We start from the raw sequence: 19,310 nt of genomic DNA, 5'->3' as shown, positions 1-19,310 counted from the left end.
GAATGGATAAACGAAAGCTGGTCTGTCCATTCAGTGGACTGTTATTCAGCCATTAAAAAGGAATGAAGCCCTGATAGATGCCACAACAGGGATGAGCCTTGAAATCATGATGTTAAATGAAGGAAGCCAGACACAAAAAGTCACATATTATATGATTCTACTTATAGGAAATGTCTAGAATACATAAATCTGTGGAGACAGAGAGCAGATTAGTGGTTTCCAGGGGCTGGAGGTGAGAGGAGTGGGGGAGACTGCTAACAGGTATGGGCTTTTTTGGGGGATGGGGGAGGACATGAAAATGTTCTGGATAAGAAAGTGGAGATGGTTGCATAACCTTGTGAATGTACTAAAAGCCATTGTATTATATCTACATTTCAAGATGATGAATTTAAAACAAGTACCATGAGGTATTTGAATTATATCTACCTAAAAAAGCAGTCAAAGAACAGGAGGGCTTACAATGGAGAACCACAGGTTCTCACTGTCCTCCCACTCCCTCCAGGCAGCCCCCACTTTTCACTCTTTTCGGAGCTGGTAATTACAGCACGTGACCAAATGATAGCCCTGCTGGTGAGCAAATCGGAGGCTGCTCCAGCGTAGCTCCCTGCTGGCATTGCTGGGGGCCAAAAAAGAGAAAGTGGACAAGAAAAAAATGTAAGCCCCATCCTGTCCCCAGGACCCTGGTGTATCCTGCGTAGCTGAACGCCAAGATAGATATCTTGTGCCATTATTTCTTGATTGATCGATGTTGGACATTGACTTCTGACTTCCTCTGAAGACAGGAGGATTTTGCGTGCTTTGCTTAAACCACACTTTCCCTCCTTTTCCCAACCAGGTGATGAAATGATACCGTGATGTTTAGCTCCTTTGTTATTACTACACTTGTCACTTCCCTCCGCCTTTCGGCAGCTGTGTCTCCTGACTCCTCCCTTTGTAGGAGGAGGCTGTTAGTGCCCCCGCCTCCTTTCCCTAGAACTTCTCCCTCCTTTCATAGCCCACTTCTGACACTTACACCTTTGCTCTTACTTTTCCAAGGCTGATCACGTCTACGTCCAGTTTTGTTAATCCCACTTAGATCCTCGCTTACATATGGTGTGTGACATCATACGTGTTTTAACTGTGGGCCTTTCCATCATTGTGACCTTTGACTCAACCTCTGCGAGGCCAAGCAATGCACGGATTGCCTTTCTTTTTGGCATCGTCTTTTTTTTTTTTTTTTTTTGTCTCATTGACTCTTACTTAGTTTTCTATTTCTGACATCATTTTATATCTCTGCTATATCCATGAGTTAAGGAGAAGGGAGTAATGTGTTTGTCCATCTTATGGAGTGGGAAAACTGATCCCCAGAGAGGAGACGTGGTGGGCTAACGCTGAGATGTTGAGATTGCCAAGTCAAACCCCAGACTTCTTTTCCCCTTGGTGACCTGACTCACTGTGACCTGGGGCATAGGATGGGAAGGAGGGGGTTGACAGAAGGCTGAGCAAGGGGACTGTGGTTCCAGCCTCGCTGATTTTCAGTGCAGAGGAGACTGATGGGAAGGTGGTGTAAAGCCCCTGGAGGCATCAGCCACTACAAACCCTTTGCAGGAGAAAGTCTCTTTACCCTGACCCTGAGATGGTTTGTGTCTCCTTTAGGTCGCCCCCCACCCCGAGGCACCCGGCCAGCCCCAGGAGGCTGCATCCAGCCCAGGGGCCCCATTGAGCAGGTGTACCAGGAAATTGCCATCCTCAAGAAGCTGGACCACCCCAACGTGGTGAAGCTAGTGGAGGTGAGGTGGGGGACCTGGAGGGGGTGGGGGGAGGCTGATGGTGGTCGGGCTCTGGCTCTGTTATTACCCAAACGCCACACCACTGGTTTCCAGGGAGAACCACCCGGCATCAGACCGCTGACTGCAGGACTGAGTGGTGGTTAATTGCTCCAGGCTCCTTCACTCCTGTTATTTCACTAACCCTCACCCCTCCCTGAGACTATTTATCACTCCTATTTTACAGATGAAGGAATTGAGGCTCAGTGGGGTACTGAGGCAGCCCTTCCCCCATTTCTGTCTCTTTGGAGCTGGTTTTCTTTTTAATGCACACGTGTAGTTGTAGCACAAAAGCAGCCACACACATGTAAACAAATGGGTGTGGCAGTGTCCTGATAAAACTTTATTTACAAAAACAGGTGGAGGCCTGGATCTGGTCTGTGTGCTGTGGTTTGCCAACCACCGCTCTTGATCGTCAGTTCTCAGACTTTCTGGTTTCAGGACTCATTTATGCTCTTAAAATTTATCGAAGACCCCAAAGAGCTTACGTGGGTTACGTTTATTAATATTTGTCACTTTATAATTTAAAATGGAGAAATCTAAAAATTATTAGTGCATTTAAAACAATAATATTTATGTTGGCATAAGTGATATCTTTTTATGAAAAATAACTATTTTCTGAAACAAAAGATGTAGTGAGAAGAGTGGCGTAGTTTTACATTTTTGCATAGTTTTGTCGTTAATATCTGGTTTCATAGAAGATGGCTGGATTGTCATATCTGCTCCTGCGTTCAGCCTGTTGTGACATCACATGTCATTGTGGTTTCTGGAAAACCACACTAGTAGAGAACGCGAGTGAAAAAGGCAAATATTGTCTTAGTTTTAGAGTGAAAATAGTTTTGACCTCGTGGACCCTGAAAGCATCTTAGGGGCTCCCCGAAGCCCCGGGACCGCATTTGGAGCACCTCCGGTCTTGATGACAAAGACTTGTAAACCCCCCTGTGCGATAAAGGACTTTATGGACACGTGTTCGTGTTCAGAGTGCTCTAGGAGTATGAAGTGGGAGCAGCCAGCTCGGCCTGAAGGAGCTGGGAAGGGCTTCTCAGGGGAAGTGATGTTTGAGATAGTCTGGTTGTTCCTCGGATGGGGAAGATGGGGAAGGGCATCGTGGGAAGGAACAACATGTGTAAAGGCCTGGGGGCCTCTTTTGGGGGGGTACATCCCCGCCTTTGGTAGGTGGGAAGGTTAGCAGCCACACTACCTGGGGCCCATCAGGTGCAGAACTGTAGGTGTGCCAGGCCCTGGCACAGGGGAAGGCTTAGGGCTCCAGCTTGGCTGCTCCAGGCCTCTGCCTAGGATGCAGCCCTTTCTCAGGGCTCTTGTCCTGGGGCCCTTGGGTGGCTGGGGAAGGTGCGTGTGAGGCGGGAAGAGGCAGGAGGACCATCTAGCCAAGGAGCCTGCCTTTGTTTCTCCCCAAAGGAGAGATGTGGCTGCAGGTCATCACTGTCTCAACTCACAGAGGCTTGAACGGGCACCTTAGAGGAAGCCGAGGGCGCTGGTTAGTGAGTGGCTCTCAGTCCTGGAAGGGTCTCCCTTCTCCCCGCTGCCCTGTGACATGTGGCTTCTCCACCCAATGAAGTTGTTTACCAGCCCGCTTGCTCATCAGACATTTTCTGAGCTCCTACTGTGTGCCTCAGCCTGTACACGGCACCACGGAAGCAACTGATGTGGATGCAGCCCGGTGCCTGCCCTTTGGAGAGAAGGAGAAAGATAGAAACAGTGCTAAGATGGAAGCAGGAGGGTCATGAGAGAAGAAAGCCAGAGAGAGGAAGTGCTGTGGCAGTTCCAGGCCAGGAGACATCATTTCCTGCTGGTGGTGGGGGTGGGATGGGGACAGGATTTGAATTTTCACCGTGTGGACCAGTTGTTTTCTCCTAGACGACAGGTGGGATTTTTATTAAAGCTGAGACATTTGCCAGAGAGGAATTTTCCCCTTCCCTTTTGTAACCTCCTTTCTGAGTGTTTTGGACCCTTGCGGGTTGGGCTAGAAGGTGCTGCTTTTCCAGATGGCCATTTGGATCGCACAGGCAGGGTTTTTTCCGGTGCCCTGCATCTTAACTAGGAAAAACAGTGGAAAGCACAGCCCTGCCGGTAGCCAACGCAGTCGTGTGGCTGCTGCTTCCTCTCTGCTCATGTCTTTTCTCTCCCTTTTCTCTCCCTGCTCCTTGTCTCCGGCCTGTTCCGCGTGGCTGTGCCAACAGGTTCTGGATGACCCCACTGAGGACCATCTGTACATGGGTAAGACTCGAGCCTTTGCCTTCTGCCATCCTCGCTCAGGCCGCTGTGCCTGCCAGAGCCCAGGGGTCCTCTCGAGGCAGGCCCACCCCCTGGCATCTCCCACCCAGGACAGCTTCTTCTTTCCTGCTCTAGCTAGGCCCCACAGTGAGCCCACAGAAGGCGGCACCCCTGATTCGAAGCAGGAGGTGGAAGGGAGTTCTTGCTGGGACTTGCTTTATCGGGATGGCCTAGTCATTCATCTGCAGATATGTATTGAGCACCTGCTCTGCACTGGGTGCTTTTCTAGGCCCTAAGGATGCAGTGATCAGTATGAATGATGAGGCCTTGCTCTTGTGAAGCTGACAGGCTAGTTGGGGAAGACACATAGTCAACAACTAAATAAACCAGATAACTTCAGATAGATGCTCTGAGGAGGGTTAAGTAGGGTGATGTGAGAGAGAGCGATGGAGGGACCACTTCTGATAGGAGATGACCGTTCAGTAACTGAATGTCAAGGACACAATCCTGTAACATCCACGGAAGAATATTTCAGGCAGAGGGAATGGTAGGCACAAAAGTCCTGAGGCTGGTGGGAGCTTAGTGTGTTTGAGAAAAATGTGGCTGGGTCAGGGAGAGTAAACCAGAGAGGAGGATGGAGGGTCCGGGAGGCCATGGTGGGGCATTTGGAGCCCTGAGGGACCATCAAAGGGTCTGGGCACCGCACACGGAAATGCAAGGACTCGGGCATGTCCTCAGAGACCTCATTTTAAAAAAATGGTGAGGACATGGGGCAGCCCTCAGTCAGATCTCAGCATAAGTGCTGATGAAGGAAGGGAGGGCAGGACTAATTCAAAACTGCACGGCAGACTGTTGGGCCCAGGAATGAGTGATTGACTGGTCACACGTCCTCGTAATGTCTGGCTTGGGTGGGCATTCGGATGAGTCTGTGCATTTTACACAGGCACAGATGACAGCCAGGAGGGGGATCAAAGAGATGAGGGAGGTGGCATGGCCAAGCCCAGCCTGGAATCCAGAATCTCCTGAATGAGCACGGGGATGATCCGTTGCTGCATAAGGAGTGACGGATCATAAAGTCATGAACGTGGCTTGAAAATAGAGCTCTGAGTTCACCTTCCCCTAAAGTCATTGCTATGGTTCGTTTCCAAGGATACTGTTGTTGCTTAGGACATTGTACTTTCCATGTGTCCCCCGGGTTTTTATTATGAAAAACGTTAAGCCTACAGAAAAGTTGAAAGAATAGTGTAATGAATACCTGTATCCCTACCACCCAGGTTCAGGGTAGTATCTTCTTGTCGTTTGCTTGATCTGTCTAGACACCCACCCATCCACTGCTCTGTAGTTTTTTGCTGAACAGTCCAAAAGTAAAGTAGAAGTTTACACCGGTTCCCTGAGAGCATCTAGTGTGAAGTCCATATTCAAATTTTAAAACCTCCCTCGACAAACAATTTAGACGCTACGCAGTAAATAACATTAGATATGTTAACTTCAAAAACACTATGAAGGAAACATAAAAATGTGAACATTACGGAATTGCGATATTTCTCCAAATGTGCTACCGTCACCACTTTAAATATATGAGATGATTTTAGGTGGCATATGACAGACATTTAAAACAATTTTTAGATTTAATTTACCATTACATAAGAAAAACTATAACCAGCACACTACAAGCATGATTTCATGGATATCATTACACAGGGTAAGGCTAAGAATTTAAAAACGGAGTCAATTTATAGAAAAATACCAAACAATAGTTTACATGGTATATAGATACGGCCAGATTATGAACATTGTAGGCAAATGAGTGAAGTCTGGAGAAATACAGCAGAAATCACAAAATGTAACAACAGATAGTTTTTGACTCAGAATGGCGTCTCCAGCCTAATGCTCCCACTTAGGACCCCAGACCTGACCCTCCATAGCTTTGGGCTGTTTCTAAGGAGGTTGTTTGTTCATTCAACAAACATTATAGTTTGTCAGACCCTGTTCCAGGTTCCTTAGGAAATAAAACTCAAAACTCCCTGCCCTTGAGGTAGTTTATTGCTCTAGTGAGGACAGACGGACACACAGGATGTAAGCTTTATGCATTGCTTGGAAACTGTCAACGCCACGGAGAAAAGCAAACCTGAGCAGGGTCAGGGCAGCCAGGAGTCTGGATTGGGGACTGGCTCCTTGAGACGTCTCACTGAGGTGGCATTTGTGCAGGATAGTGGGGACCAGATGGCAGAAGACATTTTATACCATTGTAAGACCTTGCCTTGTAATTAACTCTGGGCGAGAAGGGAGCCATCGGAGGGTCTGAGCAGAGGAGTCCACTGAGTACAAAAAGAACATGACCCAAGTTCTAAAGAGGAGCTTTGTACGTCTGAACCAGGCAGCTCCCTGGACAGAGTATTTCACCTCTTGAGGCGCCAATGTGACAAGGAGCCATGCTGACCTTTGGTATTTGATTCTGGTGGTTTGGGGAATTTTTGCAGGGTAGCACGCGAGGCCCATAGCAGGTATCAGCAAAGGTCCTACCGCTGCAGATCTGACCATCAAAGGGTGGAGAACACGATCAGTATTTCTAGAGGTTAAAAACTTCCCACCCACTGCTCAGTCCCAAGCGTGGTTAGTGACTGAAAATAGACCTGTTTCAGCAGGCCAGCTTCCTCCATGCCAACTGACTTATGGTGCTTGGGTGGGTGGGAGGGAGGTGCAGAAATTCACGAAGCAGCTCTTGAAAGCTGACACTTACATACCCAAGTTGTGATAGGCCAGAGCTGAGGGCCCAGCGCTCCTATCTGTGAAAGCCTTAGTTTGTTTTTGGCCGCAGCCTGAAGCCATCGTGGATCTGCCCTATGGCAGGTTTGCCCAATGCTGGTTGATGAACCTGATGAAGGCAGGGAGGAGCCCTGGGCAGTCAAGTTCCTTTTCTGGTTAGAACCTGTAAGCCGTTCTTTTGTCTGAGGAGCTGGCTCTTTCCTTTTGGCTACCTCAGCCCTTGGAGACCTTTGATAAACCCTTTGGTTTCTTCCATACACTCACTGCAATGTGGGTAGATGATTCCAGAATAACTCCAAAGTCATTCTCTCCTGGATGTCAAAATCCACCGTGCTAGTCACTTTCCAAACTACAGCTTCTTATTTCTAGTTACGAGTATGTTTGTCCAAGCAGAACAAAATTAAAATATTAGGTTGGTGCAAAAGTAATTGTGGTTTTTGCAATTTTTAGCCTTTAACACCGCAATTACTTTTGCCTCAATCTAATAGCTATGCCCCATGACCCAGCAATTCCACTCCTACATAAATACTCAAAAGAATTGAAAATGGGGGCCGGCCTGGTGGCTCAGGCGGTTAGAGGTCCATGCTCCTAATTCCGAAGGCTGCCAGTTCGATTCCCACATGGGCCAGTGGGCTCTCAACCACAAGGTTGCCAGTTTAATTCCTGGAGTCCCACAAGGGATGGTGGGCTCCGCCCCCTGCAACTAGCAATGGCAACTGGACCTGGAGCTGAGCTGCGCCCTCCACAACTAAGACTGAAAGGACAACAACTTGACTTGGGAAAAAAAAAGTCCTGGAAGTACACACTGTTCCCCAATAAAGTCCTGTTCCCCTTCCCCAATAAAATCTTAAAAAAAAGAATTGAAAACATAACCATACAAATACTTGTACATAAATGATTCACAGCAGCATTGTTCACAATAGCTGAAAGGTGGAAACAACCCAAATGTCCATCAACTGATGAGTGGATGAACAAAATGTGGCCTAATTCAGCCATAACAATGAAAGAAGTACTGACACACGCTACAATGTGGATGAACCTTGAAAACATTACACTGAGTGAAAAAGCCAGTCACAAAAGGTCAAATATTGTCTGGCTCCATATATATGAAATGTCCAGACTAGGCATATCCATAGAGACAGAAAGATTAGTAGTTGCCAGGGGCTGGGGGGTCGTGGGGAGATAGGAAATGACTGCTAATGGGCACAGGGTTTAATTTTGGGTGATGAAAATGTGCAGCTTCATAGTCCTAGTTACGAGTATGTTTGTCCAAGCAGAACAAAATTAAAATGCCCATGCCATATGACTCAGCAGTTCTACTCCTAGGTATATACTAGGCAGAAGTGATGGTTCTACAACATTGTGAATACTAAAAACCACTGAATTCTATACTTTAGAGTAGTGACATTTTATATTTTGAAAAATCCACCTCTATTTTTTAAAATGCAAAAAAAGCACTCCAAAACAAACAAAAAACCTCAACCACAAAAACACTGCGTTTCCTGAACGCTTGGTTTAGTATGTGGTGAGGGTGGTTGTCCGTTGTATGCACAGGGCTGGGAGGAAGTGGACGTGGTAGGAGGCATTTGTGTGTCATGTGTGAATGGGAGTCAGGAAGAGCTGTGTTTAGGAGGAACAGGAGGAGCTGGCCTTTGAGCTGGTGGGGAAATCCTCGGCCCCACCACTAGCTCCAAGTCTTGCTTTGGATTGATTGAGAGTCGGGAAAGGGTCCGAGGGCCAGCAGACCACAGAGTGTTGAGGAGTTGGAAAAATATTATTATTGGACTGTTCTTGTTCTGTAGCCTTACACAGCCTGGCAACTTGGAGAACTAGGGAGGGATTGTTGAAACCTGCTCAGGCTGTTCCTTGAATCGGAACTTTCCTAGGGTTCTGAAGACCCTTAGGGCAACTGATGTTTGGGTTGTGTCCCCTTACACCTGCCATAGTTTAGCATCAGTCATCCCTGGAACCCTGAGGTACGAGTGGAGAAATGAGAGGGGCCCATGAGCTGTCCCCACCTGTGTCCTTTCTCCCTGCTTTGTTTTCTCTGGCTGTTGTGAGGACTAGAAGTCCAGCCAGGCTGGGGTCGCAGGAACATCAGAAATCTGACCGCCAGCCTCCTGATGGGAACTTAGAACAGCAGGACTTAGAGCGGGTTTGGTTTGGTAGACTGTTCCTCTCTCCAGTCCAATATTAGTTTGGGAGTTGGGGACGATGGGGAGGGAGATGGATTTCCAATTACCCAGTGTAACAATTCACCCCTTCTCTTCCCTACAGTGTTTGAACTGGTCAACCAGGGGTGAGTATCCCCATGCCCGGTGGGTGTGATGCCTGGTGCTTCTTGGGCTACAAAGCTGAGCAAGGTGGTGCTGGGCTCTGCTGTGAGAGGGAGCCACGGCCGGGGCCTCTGGTTTGCTTCTCATGCATGTGTCAACCTTTCAGGCCTGTGATGGAAGTGCCCACCCTCAAACCGCTCTCCGAAGATCAGGCCCGTTTCTACTTCCAGGATCTGATCAAAGGCATTGAGTACTGTAAGTGGGGTCTCGGGGAGGAGTCTCTCCCAGGGGTGGTTGTCGTTCCCAGGTAGTGGGTGGAAAGTGGGAAGTTTCTTATTTCACTTTTGGAGCAAAAGGAGGTGGGTGGGAAACAGAATCGTCTGAGAGGCAGTCACGAGCAGCTGCAGAGAGCCCTCTGTGGCCAGGCCCCAGCAGCAGGAACCTTCCTTCTGCCACACAGGAAAATGAGCAGTGGCAATAGGGACTGTTTACCCAGCACTTTCTGTGTGTACCAGGCACTGTTCAGGGCTCCTCCTGCACCGTCTCTTATTCCCAACTGCCCTGGGACGGGGATCCTGTTACTCTCCTGGAACCTTAGTGTCCTCATTTCTAAAATGGTACTAAAGTGTCTCTCACCAGGCCTGAAATCGGCCAGTACACACCATGTGTCCTTTCTGCTTCTGGTTGTTAAACATTTTGACTCTTACCCTCGCCTTAGGATTGTTGGGGGATTTAAATGGGGTAAATGGGAAGCACTTACAGGGCTAGGCTCCAGACTGGGCTCTCACCTCAGGGAGCTGCTGCTCGTATTACCCATGTCATCATCTCCCCCCGTCGTCGTCATCCTCCTCCTCCTCCTCCTCACCGCCACAAAAATGCAGTGGGAGCTTCCAGACGGTAGGGCTGCCCTCTCTCACGGGCTGACAGTTAGCCAAGTCCCCAGTCCTGCTTCGTTGTCCACACTTCAAATCGACCTGCTCTGTCGTTATTGGTTGGGTGAGCAGGTTGAGTGTTGGCATTGGTAAATAAAATATGTTTGATTTCCACAAGTCCTAAGGCTTCTAGCCAAGAGTCAAGCTGCACAAAAATGCTCCATGCTCGGTCACCGGTGACTTAGACTATAGCAGGCGGTTTCTAATCACAATTGGTAGTTTGTGTTTCACTCCTCATTTCGGAGGACGGGGAATGTCCTTAAAGACACTCTTTCCCCCTTATCTTTCAGAGCTGTGGGTGTCCAGCAGGGCTGGGAGGGGGAGGCTGGGAAGGGCCTGGGGCCGTGGGAGAATAGAGGGGTCCCTGCCTGTATCTCGGGCAGTGTAGGCCACCTGGAGCTCCTCACGTGGGTTTTCTGCCCCCTCTCTCCCGTCCTGTGTTTACCCCGTCCCTAGTACACTACCAGAAGATCATCCACCGGGACATCAAACCTTCCAACCTGCTGGTCGGAGAAGACGGGCACATCAAGATTGCTGATTTTGGCGTGAGCAACGAGTTCAAGGGCAGCGATGCACTCCTCTCTAACACTGTGGGCACGCCTGCCTTCATGGCGCCCGAGTCGCTCTCAGAAACCCGGAAAATCTTCTCTGGGAAGGTAGGTTTGGACCTGCCTGAGATGCTGAGTACTTCCTGTGTTAGGGTCCTCTCAGTTGTAAGTGCAAAAATCCAATTCAGACTGGCTTCAACAGTGAATCCATTAAATCATGTAGGTGAGTGGGATATATTTGGCTTCGGGATTGGCGAGATACAGAGATTCAGATAGGAATCTGTCTCTTCATCTCTTAGGTCTGTTCTCATGAATGATTTCCTCCCCTGGTGGGTTGGTCTCTTCAGCTCCAGTCTATTTTCTATCATTTTACCAACCTCAGTAGAGAGACCATTCCTCTTCCTGAGGAGCTCTAGCAAAAATCCTGGGATTGGCTCTGATTGGCCCAGCATGGGTCATGTGCCCATTTTTGAACCAATCAATGTGGCTGGGGGAGGTGGTACTCACATTGGTCAGTCCTGGGTCGTGTGCGCATCTTTAGTTTTTTTCTTTTTTTCTTTTTTTTAAGATTTTTTTATTGGGGAAGGGGAACAGGACTTTATTGGGGAACAGTGTGTACTTCCAGGACTTTTTTCCCCAAGTCAAGTTGTCCTTTCAGTCTTAGTTGTGGAGGGCGCAGCTCAGCTCCAGGTCCAGTTGCCGTTGCTAGTTGCAGGGGGCACAGCCCACCATCCTTTGTGGGAGTCGAGGAATTGAACTGGCAACCTTGTGGTTGAGAGCCCACTGGCCCATGTGGGAATCGAACCGACAGCCTTCGGAGTTAGGAGCATGAAGCTCCAACCGCCTGAGCCACCAGCCCGGCCCCATGTGTGCGCATCTTTGAACCAATTACGATGGCTGGGAGAAATGGTACTCTCCTTGGTCAGGCATGGGGTATGTGCTGACCCACAGGCTAGGGGCAGGATTAGCCCCATGGACTGAGAGTCAAGGAGAGGTAGTTCCCAAAAGGCAAGCTGGAGGATTGGATGCTAGACAGGCAAAAGCAGTAGTCACCCTTCACCGCCCTTTGTGCTCTCACACGAAGCTCTTTCTTTTCTTGCAGGCCTTGGATGTCTGGGCCATGGGAGTTACACTGTACTGCTTTGTGTTTGGCCAGGTAACAGGGTGAGGGTGTCCTGCTTCCTGAGTGTGGCTGGGTGGCCCCCTTGGATTAATACTTACCTTTGCAGGGGAGATAGCACTTATTCATTAAGTTACATAATTTTATTTCCACAGTTAGATCTGAATATGAAAAAGGATGCCTTCCCAAATGTGCATATCTGTATATGATAGTCGCATCTGTTAAAACAGAAGGATTGGCAGAGGCTCTAGAAGTTACAGATAGTTGACAGAGCAAGGACAGCAAACGTGTCACATTTGCCCACTCCTAAATGCAAGACAGACATCACTAATCAATAACTGCACTCTTTTCTCCTGAGCCTGACACTGCTTTGATATTCTTCTCAACAATGTCCCTAGAAGCTATTGTTGGAGGGATAGAATTGGAATGGAAGTTAAAATCCATTTAGCTTTATTGATTTAGGGTGTGCTGGTTTGTCTTTTTTTGTTGTTGTTGTTGTTGTTTTTATGTTATTGATATTTAGGGCCTTCTCTTTTTAACTCTGAAGTTCAGATTAACTATGAGCAGTAAAAGTGTGGAGTTTTCCTTTTCATGAGTATGTGTTCCTGTTGAGGAAAGCTTAAGAAACTGGTCCTGTGAGGATGTAAAGGAGTTTGTAATCTTCTCCCCCCAAGATTCGATTAGAAAATTTTCAATCACATAGCAAAGTAAAAGGGTTGTACAGTAAACACCCATGCCGCTGCTACCTGGATTCTACCATAAACATTTTATTGTACTTGCTTTATCACATGCTTATCCATCCTCAATCTTTTTTTTTTACACATTTCAGAGGAACTTACCAACATCTCTATACTTCTTCCAAATGCTTCAGAGTGCAATCATTAGCTAAAGCTCACTATTTGTTTGTGGATCTCTTTTTTTTCTTTTGTGGTGAAATTGACATATAATAAAATGTACAGACAGATCTTAAGTGTACCATTTAATGAGTTCTGTCAAGTGGCTATACTTGTGTAATGTAAACTTCTATCTCAAGTTACTGCTCATAATGAAATAATTTTCCTTGGACAAGACTGGGCCAGGTCACTTTCTGAGATTTTCCCCAGCCTTCTAAGCACCTCACATAAAGGTTTCTTTTTCCTACACAATAGCTGAGCTCTTCCTCCTGGTTGAGGCCCTATGCTGGGTGAGAGCATTGATTTGTCGCCTGGAAGGTGGTGCATGAACGGGCTGCAGATTCAGACCCGGCGAGGCTTAAATCCCAAGTTTGTACATTCCGGGACACATCACCTCTCTCAGCTCTTGTTTTTCTTTTCTGTCAAATGAGAATAATACTTATTCTTACGGGTTCTGAGAGGATCGACAGAAATAATTCAAGCACTCATTAATTCCCCAGGTAATTATTGAGCTCCCACTTGATTCCCAGGCACGGGGATGTTTCTGGGTACTGGAGAGCAGTGAGCAAGACAGATAAAAATCCTGGCCCTCTTGGAGCTGACGTTCCAGTGCAGGAGTTAAACAGTGAACAAATACATACGCGATATAGTAGCAGGGATAGGTGCTATGCTGAGAAGTCACGTGGTGGTGGCAGTGGGTGGGGCATGTCTGTTTCAGACAGGAGCTCAGGAAGGCCTCCCTCAGAGGGTGAGCTTTGATAAACACCTGAATGATGGGAGAAAATAAGCCAGGCAGATGTTGGTGGGAAGAACACTCCAGGTAGAGGGAACAGCCAATGAAACGTTGGTCATGAGAAACCTCAGTACAGGGCCTGGCCCAGGCTAAGCCCTCGTAAATCTCTGTTGTGGTGACTAAGGTTTCCAGGCGGGAATTCCTGCCCATTCTCAGGAATTTTTTTCACTTTCCCGTTCCCGAATCCTGAGGAAAGTTGGTCAGGAAATCGGGAAAATTGGCTCCTTGAACCCAGGTGGTTGGTAGTAACTAACGGCTGTCACTTTGTGGAAAAGATTCATCGTGGAGAACAGAAACCAGTTTATATCTCCGGATTCAGGAATGGGAAAGCAAAAAAAAAAAAAAATCCTGAGAACGGGCGGGAGTGCCCGCCTGGAAACCCTACCTGTGACATCTGTTGTATTGTTCTAGCTATTATTATTGTTCACCTGGCAGGTGGGTGAAGAAGACTGTTTGCTTTTGTATAAGTAGGTAAATTAAATCACAGCTGCTGAGGAAAGCCGTGATGTGGTGGAAAGGGCTCTAGCCCTTCTAGCAGGACATTCCTGGTCCTTCTAGAACTTTGGGGGGGAGGGGAACTGCTGCCTCCCTGGACCAGGCCACAGACTGGGCTGCTTATTTCTCTGCTGTAACCCATGTGAAATGATGCCAGCACCAGGTGGCCGTTACAGGACAGGTATGCCGGCCATTGACAGCTGCTCGCACCTCTCTTTGCAGTGCCCGTTCATGGATGAGCGGATCATGTGTTTACATAGTAAGATCAAGAGTCAGGCGCTGGAATTTCCAGACCAGTGAGTATCGCCTGGCTATGCTGAGCCCCCTCCCTCTCTGAGCCCTCGGTGGTCCTGCGTCTCCCACTCCTGATGCGTCTCTCACCCCCAGGCCTGACATAGCTGAGGATTTGAAGGACCTGATTACCCGCATGTTGGACAAGAACCCCGAGTCGAGGATTTTGGTGCCGGAGATCAAGGTAGCTGGGGGCCTCCACTGCCCCGTGGGGCGTGTGCTGGGGGCTTGGCCTGTGTCCTCTGCTTGGAATTGTTTGGCTCAACCCTGTCTTGGCCAGGTCCCTCGCCCCATGTTCACAGTGCCACACGCTCCTTGGCACCACTGCTCTCCCATGGCCTGGGGCCTCTAGGCTGTTGGGGGCTGGTGGGGGTGCGGAGGAGGATTTGGGGCTTGTGTTCATGAGACTGTGTAAGTGGGATCTGCTGCCAGCCAGGCAGTTAGCGCTTGCTCTGATTGGCTTGGGCTGATGGCATTTATCCTCCCCGGACCAGACTAGTCCGGGGCCTCTGTGTGTTCCGCGTCCTAGCCTGGGCCCTTGCCTTGACCCTGCCCATCCCTTTGAGAAGTTGCAGTGAGGGTGGGAGGAAGTCAATGAACAGTTTGACCCCACCGCCCACCCTGGCCTGCCTAATTCCACCCTGTTGTGAAAAAAAGCATGTTAAAAGAGACCCTTGTTCAACCCCAAAACCCCAACCAATGCCACACACACACACACATCTGGCCCTTTAAGAAATCTAGAGATTTGCTCTAGAAACTTCCAGGTACCTAGCTAACTAGTATTCAAAGAGGGGGAAGTCTAAAAGGTTACGGATAAGGGCTTGGACCCCAGGGGTGAGTAGTGGGGGTCCTAGCCCTGCCTGGGTCCTCGCCTGATTGTGTCCTTCCAGCTGGTTTGCGATCTCTGTGCCTCCCCGTGCCTCTGTTTGCCCTTCTGTGAAATGGGGAGGATGCTGCCTGCTCTGAGTTGAGCCTTCCGGGCATTAGGGAGTGTTGCTGAGGAGTGATGGGTGCTCCTTGGGCAACCATGTGAGGCAGATGTCAAATTATAGTCACCTCTGCCAAGACTTGGGGCCAGAGGGAGAATCCAATCCGCGCACATCCCAGCCTTGTAGCTCCCTCCCATTCTCTGTCTCTTGTCTCCACGTTTCCTCCCATCTTGCTCACCCGCACTGTTTGCCTGGCTTGCCAGCTCTGTTGCATGCCTGACCTCAGGCCACTGCCTCTCCCTTTCTGCATCCCCTCCCTGGCTCCGCTCTCCTGCCTCTGGGAGCCAGCTGCGCCTTCCCCTCACCCCTCCTGTCATTCGTTGAAGCTGCACCCCTGGGTCACGAGGCATGGGGCGGAGCCGTTGCCATCGGAGGACGAGAACTGCACGCTGGTCGAGGTGACCGAAGAGGAGGTCGAGAATTCAGTCAAACACATTCCCAGCCTGGCGACCGTGGTAAGGCAGATGAACCACTGACCAAGAGCAGGGACAGAGAGAGCCTGAGGCGGGCCTGGTGAGGAGAGGCCACGACACAAGCGGGCGTCTGAGAAGCAGGTGTTGGGCCCGAGAGTCAGGAGATGGCTGGACCTGCCCCTAACCCATAGCCATCAGCCTCTGAGCCATGGGCACACATCAGGCCAGCTGGCCCCTGCACCTTCTAGCTTTAGTTCTATCTACAGCCAGTTCCCGTGTTACTGTAGAGAGGACGAGCCCCTCTCTAAGGATCCTTCTGCCCCTTCCGGAATTCCTGCTTTCAGAGCATATCAGGGGGAGCTGGAAGATGAGAAGGACCAAGGCAGGTGCCAGGAACGAAGCCGTAGTGAGGTCTCTCTGACAGGGTTCTCACCTGGCTCGATGTCCAGTCTCCAGAGTGGACAGCCTACCTTATCTTGTGTGCCGTGTGGTCAGCTCTGGGGCTTGGGGCAGGGGCTCCGACGTCACACACCTCTGAGAATTCTTCCCGACTCTGGAGAGTGGGAGTTAGCTCACGAGCCACCAGGCCCCTTTTATGGCCTCACACTTGGGTTGTGACCCAGGTTGAAGGAACCAAAATGTGGAGTCTTCAGGCCTAACCCCGGAGATTCTGGGAATCACCCACTTGCCAAGCCGCTGCCCTGGAGGGTGTCTGGCTCCAGGAGGGAGACCAGGACCCTCAGGGGCCGGGGTCCAGGCAGCAGTCCTAGGGCAGAATCCTGCTGGCCACCCCACCATGGCCACCTCCAAAGCCCTGGGCTGCGCTTGGCCGGCTCCGGCCCCAGCAGACACTCAGGGCACTGGGCTTTGGAGGGGATGGTGGGACTGTCTGCAAAGACACACTGTCCAGCCTCAAGTGACTGCCCCTTTAGGAGCCCAAATGCTGGCTGCTCCTCTCCCAGCTTTGCACGTCTCCCTCCTGCTTCCCCACACACTTTCTCTCTCCTTCTTCCAAACCCTGAGCCCCTGGGTGGGGCATCCATTCACATCTTCCTCCTCCTCCCCCACCTGGGGCCTCTGCATGACCTTCACTGTTGGAAACTCACCCACACCCACTCACTCTTTCTCATCTACCCACTGCACTCACATCTTGCGCCGATAGTGGGGGAGGCAGCTGGCATCGGACCCTGGTGCCCACCGTGGGTTATTCTGTTCCAGATTCGGGATGTCCTTGGGAGAAGGCGTCTGACCCTAGAGGTCTGAAATAGTCATTGGTTATTCAGGAAGCACTTGAACACCGAGTGGTTTCTCAGGCCTGTGCTGGCAGCGGGTCTACAGTGATGAATAAAATCATCATGGAACCTGCCATCCTGGAGAGGCAGTTGCTGGGCAAACAACCAGCAAATAGATGTATAGTGTAACTGGGGGGCTGCATGGCGTACCCCAGAGGGAGATGTGACCCAGGTGATGGGTTGGAGAAGACCTCCCAAAAGAAGTGGTTTGAATTGGGAGTAGCGTGATGAGGGTTGGCCTTAGAAAGATCCCACGTCAACAATGGACTGTGGCGGCCAGGGAGGAAGTGGGGGCTACCGCAGCCGTCTGAGAAGGGGGGTAGCTGGAGCTCGGAAGTCCAAGCCCCCTCCTGGCACCCAGCGTGGGCCAGGCATGTGATTTCAGAGATGAACAAGGTACGGTGCCAGCCCTCCTGGGGCTCCCGGCCTCCTAAGAAAGACGGACCAGAAAGAATCACACTCTCGTGCCATCACATGGTGACAGGCCAGCACTGAGGAGCAAGAACAGCTCCTTCCGTGGGGTCCTGAGGGTGGGAAGTGTCACCTGGTTTGACAAGGGCACGGAAGGGGCAGGGCAGGGTGGTCTTTCCAGGGGAGTGACACCTCCAAGGCCCAGAGGAGAGGGGCTGGGATGGTCTGGGAACCACAGAGCATGGGCCTTGGCAAGGGAGGGGCCGCTAGTGCCTGGCCGGGGGCACGGTCTTCATTCTTTTAGTCAGTGTTTTTCTTCTTTTTTATTGAGTAAAATTCATGTAACATTTTAAAGTGAACAATACAGTGGCATTTATAACATTTACAATATTATGCAACTATCACTTCTATAGTTCTGGAATATCATCACCCAAAAGAAACCTCGTCCCCATTAGTGGTCACTCTATTCTCTCCTCCCCCATCCCCTGGCAACCACCAATCTGTTTTCTGTCTACAGATTTGCCTCTTCTGGACGTTCCATACAAAGGGAATCGTACATATGGAACCTTTTGTGCCTTTTCATTTAGTATAATGTTTTTGAGGTTCACCCACATTGTAGTATGTCATTCCTTTTTGTGGCTGAATAATATTCCACTGTATGGACAGACTACATTTTGTGTATCTGTTCTTCGGTTGGATATTTGGGTGTTTCCACCCAAATGGTAAATCAGTGTTTTTTTGAAACATTTATCTTCTTATCAGCAAACCCTTAAACAGATCAGAATCTCAGTCAATACATGAAACAGCTTGAAGAGGCGCCATGCTCTTCCTGAGGCAGGGAGCAGGCCAGCGCCTTACGGGGCGTTGAGGCCATTTTCTTGCACATTCCTTCATGAGATACAGCATCCAAATGCATCACCAAAGTTGACTGGTTCACTCCCTTGCTCCAGAACCTTCCACGGCCCCCCTGTTGGCAACAGGATACGTTCCAAACTCCTATGGGTGAGAGATTCTAAGTCAGGGAGTAAGGGAACCAGACCCGAGTTTCCGAAAGGATTGGGGCAGATTGGCCGGGGGACGTGGAGGACTGGGAGGCAGAGGGAAACTGAGGGCTCTTACCTTTTCCTAAAGGATCTTCTCCTGAAGCAGGTATTTCCCAACCAAGCTGCAGAGCCAGTCTGTGTTAGAGTGGTTGAGGGGGCGCACCAAAGTGTTCCCACCCCTGGCAATGGACAAGCCAGCCCCCAGCGCCTCTCAGACTTAGAAGGACCTTCGGGACCTCTGAGCTCTGGCGCCCTCACACCCACCAACCTGTGGACTGGCTGGGCTCAGTGTCCTGGGGTGTTTCCTCGGCTCCTTATACTTAGTCAGGTGTTTTCTATTCTTGACTAAAATGCAGCTCCCCTGAGAAAATGGTATCCTTGGATGTTGCTAGTGAGAGTGGAAAATGGTGCAGCCACTTTAGAAAACAGCCTGGCAGTTCCTCAAAATGTGACACATAGAGTTACATGTGATCTAAGAGTTTTACTCCTGATTATACACCCAAGAGAAATGGAAACATTTTGTGTTGAAAACATATGTCCACACAAAAACTGGGACACAAATGTTCACAGCAGCACTATTCACAATAGCCCCCAAGTGGAAACAACCCAAATGTCCACCAGTGGATGAATGGATAAAGAAAATGTGTATCCACACAAAGGAATATTATTCAGCCATTAGAAGGAATGAAGTGCTGACACACATGAATGAATCTCGAAAACATGCTGAGTCAAAGAAACCAGACACAAAAGGCCACATACTGTATGATTCCATTTATATGAAATGTTCAGAATAGACAGATTCACAGAGACAGAAAACAGATTGGTGAATGCTAGGGGTAGCGGGGAGGAGAAATGGGGAGTGACTGTTAATGGGGACAGGCTTTCTTTTGGGGGTGATGGAAATGTTCTGAAATTAGATAGTGGTGACATGAATATACTACACAACGTGGAATTGTACATTTCAAAATGGTGAATTTTATGCTGTGGGAATTATAGTTCTGTTAAAAA

At 49.4% G+C, this 19,310-nt stretch overlaps 1 protein-coding gene across 4 annotated transcripts in view; it reads left to right on the top strand.

Moving 5' to 3' along the window:
* The window catches only part of CAMKK2 (calcium/calmodulin dependent protein kinase kinase 2), a 46,963-nt gene that overhangs the window by 20,511 nt on the left and 7,142 nt on the right, over positions 1 to 19,310 (top strand). For 2 of the 4 annotated variants that reach the window (XM_074321758.1, XM_074321757.1), the window contains exons 6-14: positions 1,636 to 1,769; positions 4,007 to 4,043; positions 9,084 to 9,105; positions 9,249 to 9,337; positions 10,471 to 10,670; positions 11,665 to 11,718; positions 14,086 to 14,159; positions 14,251 to 14,338; positions 15,470 to 15,598. In XM_074321758.1, the coding sequence (XP_074177859.1) occupies positions 1,636 to 1,769; positions 4,007 to 4,043; positions 9,084 to 9,105; positions 9,249 to 9,337; positions 10,471 to 10,670; positions 11,665 to 11,718; positions 14,086 to 14,159; positions 14,251 to 14,338; positions 15,470 to 15,598 (827 nt within the window). The remainder of the gene's footprint in view (positions 1 to 1,635; positions 1,770 to 4,006; positions 4,044 to 9,083; positions 9,106 to 9,248; positions 9,338 to 10,470; positions 10,671 to 11,664; positions 11,719 to 14,085; positions 14,160 to 14,250; positions 14,339 to 15,469; positions 15,599 to 19,310) is intronic. The other 2 variants (XM_074321760.1, XM_074321759.1) reach the window with 1 other exon arrangement.

The sequence above is a fragment of the Rhinolophus sinicus genome, linkage group LG16 (genome assembly GCF_036562045.2).
Source record: "Rhinolophus sinicus isolate RSC01 linkage group LG16, ASM3656204v1, whole genome shotgun sequence".
NCBI lineage: Eukaryota > Metazoa > Chordata > Mammalia > Chiroptera > Rhinolophidae > Rhinolophus > Rhinolophus sinicus.
The sequence above is the reverse complement of the archived record's forward strand: the minus strand, read 5'-3'. Positions and strand labels throughout refer to the sequence as shown.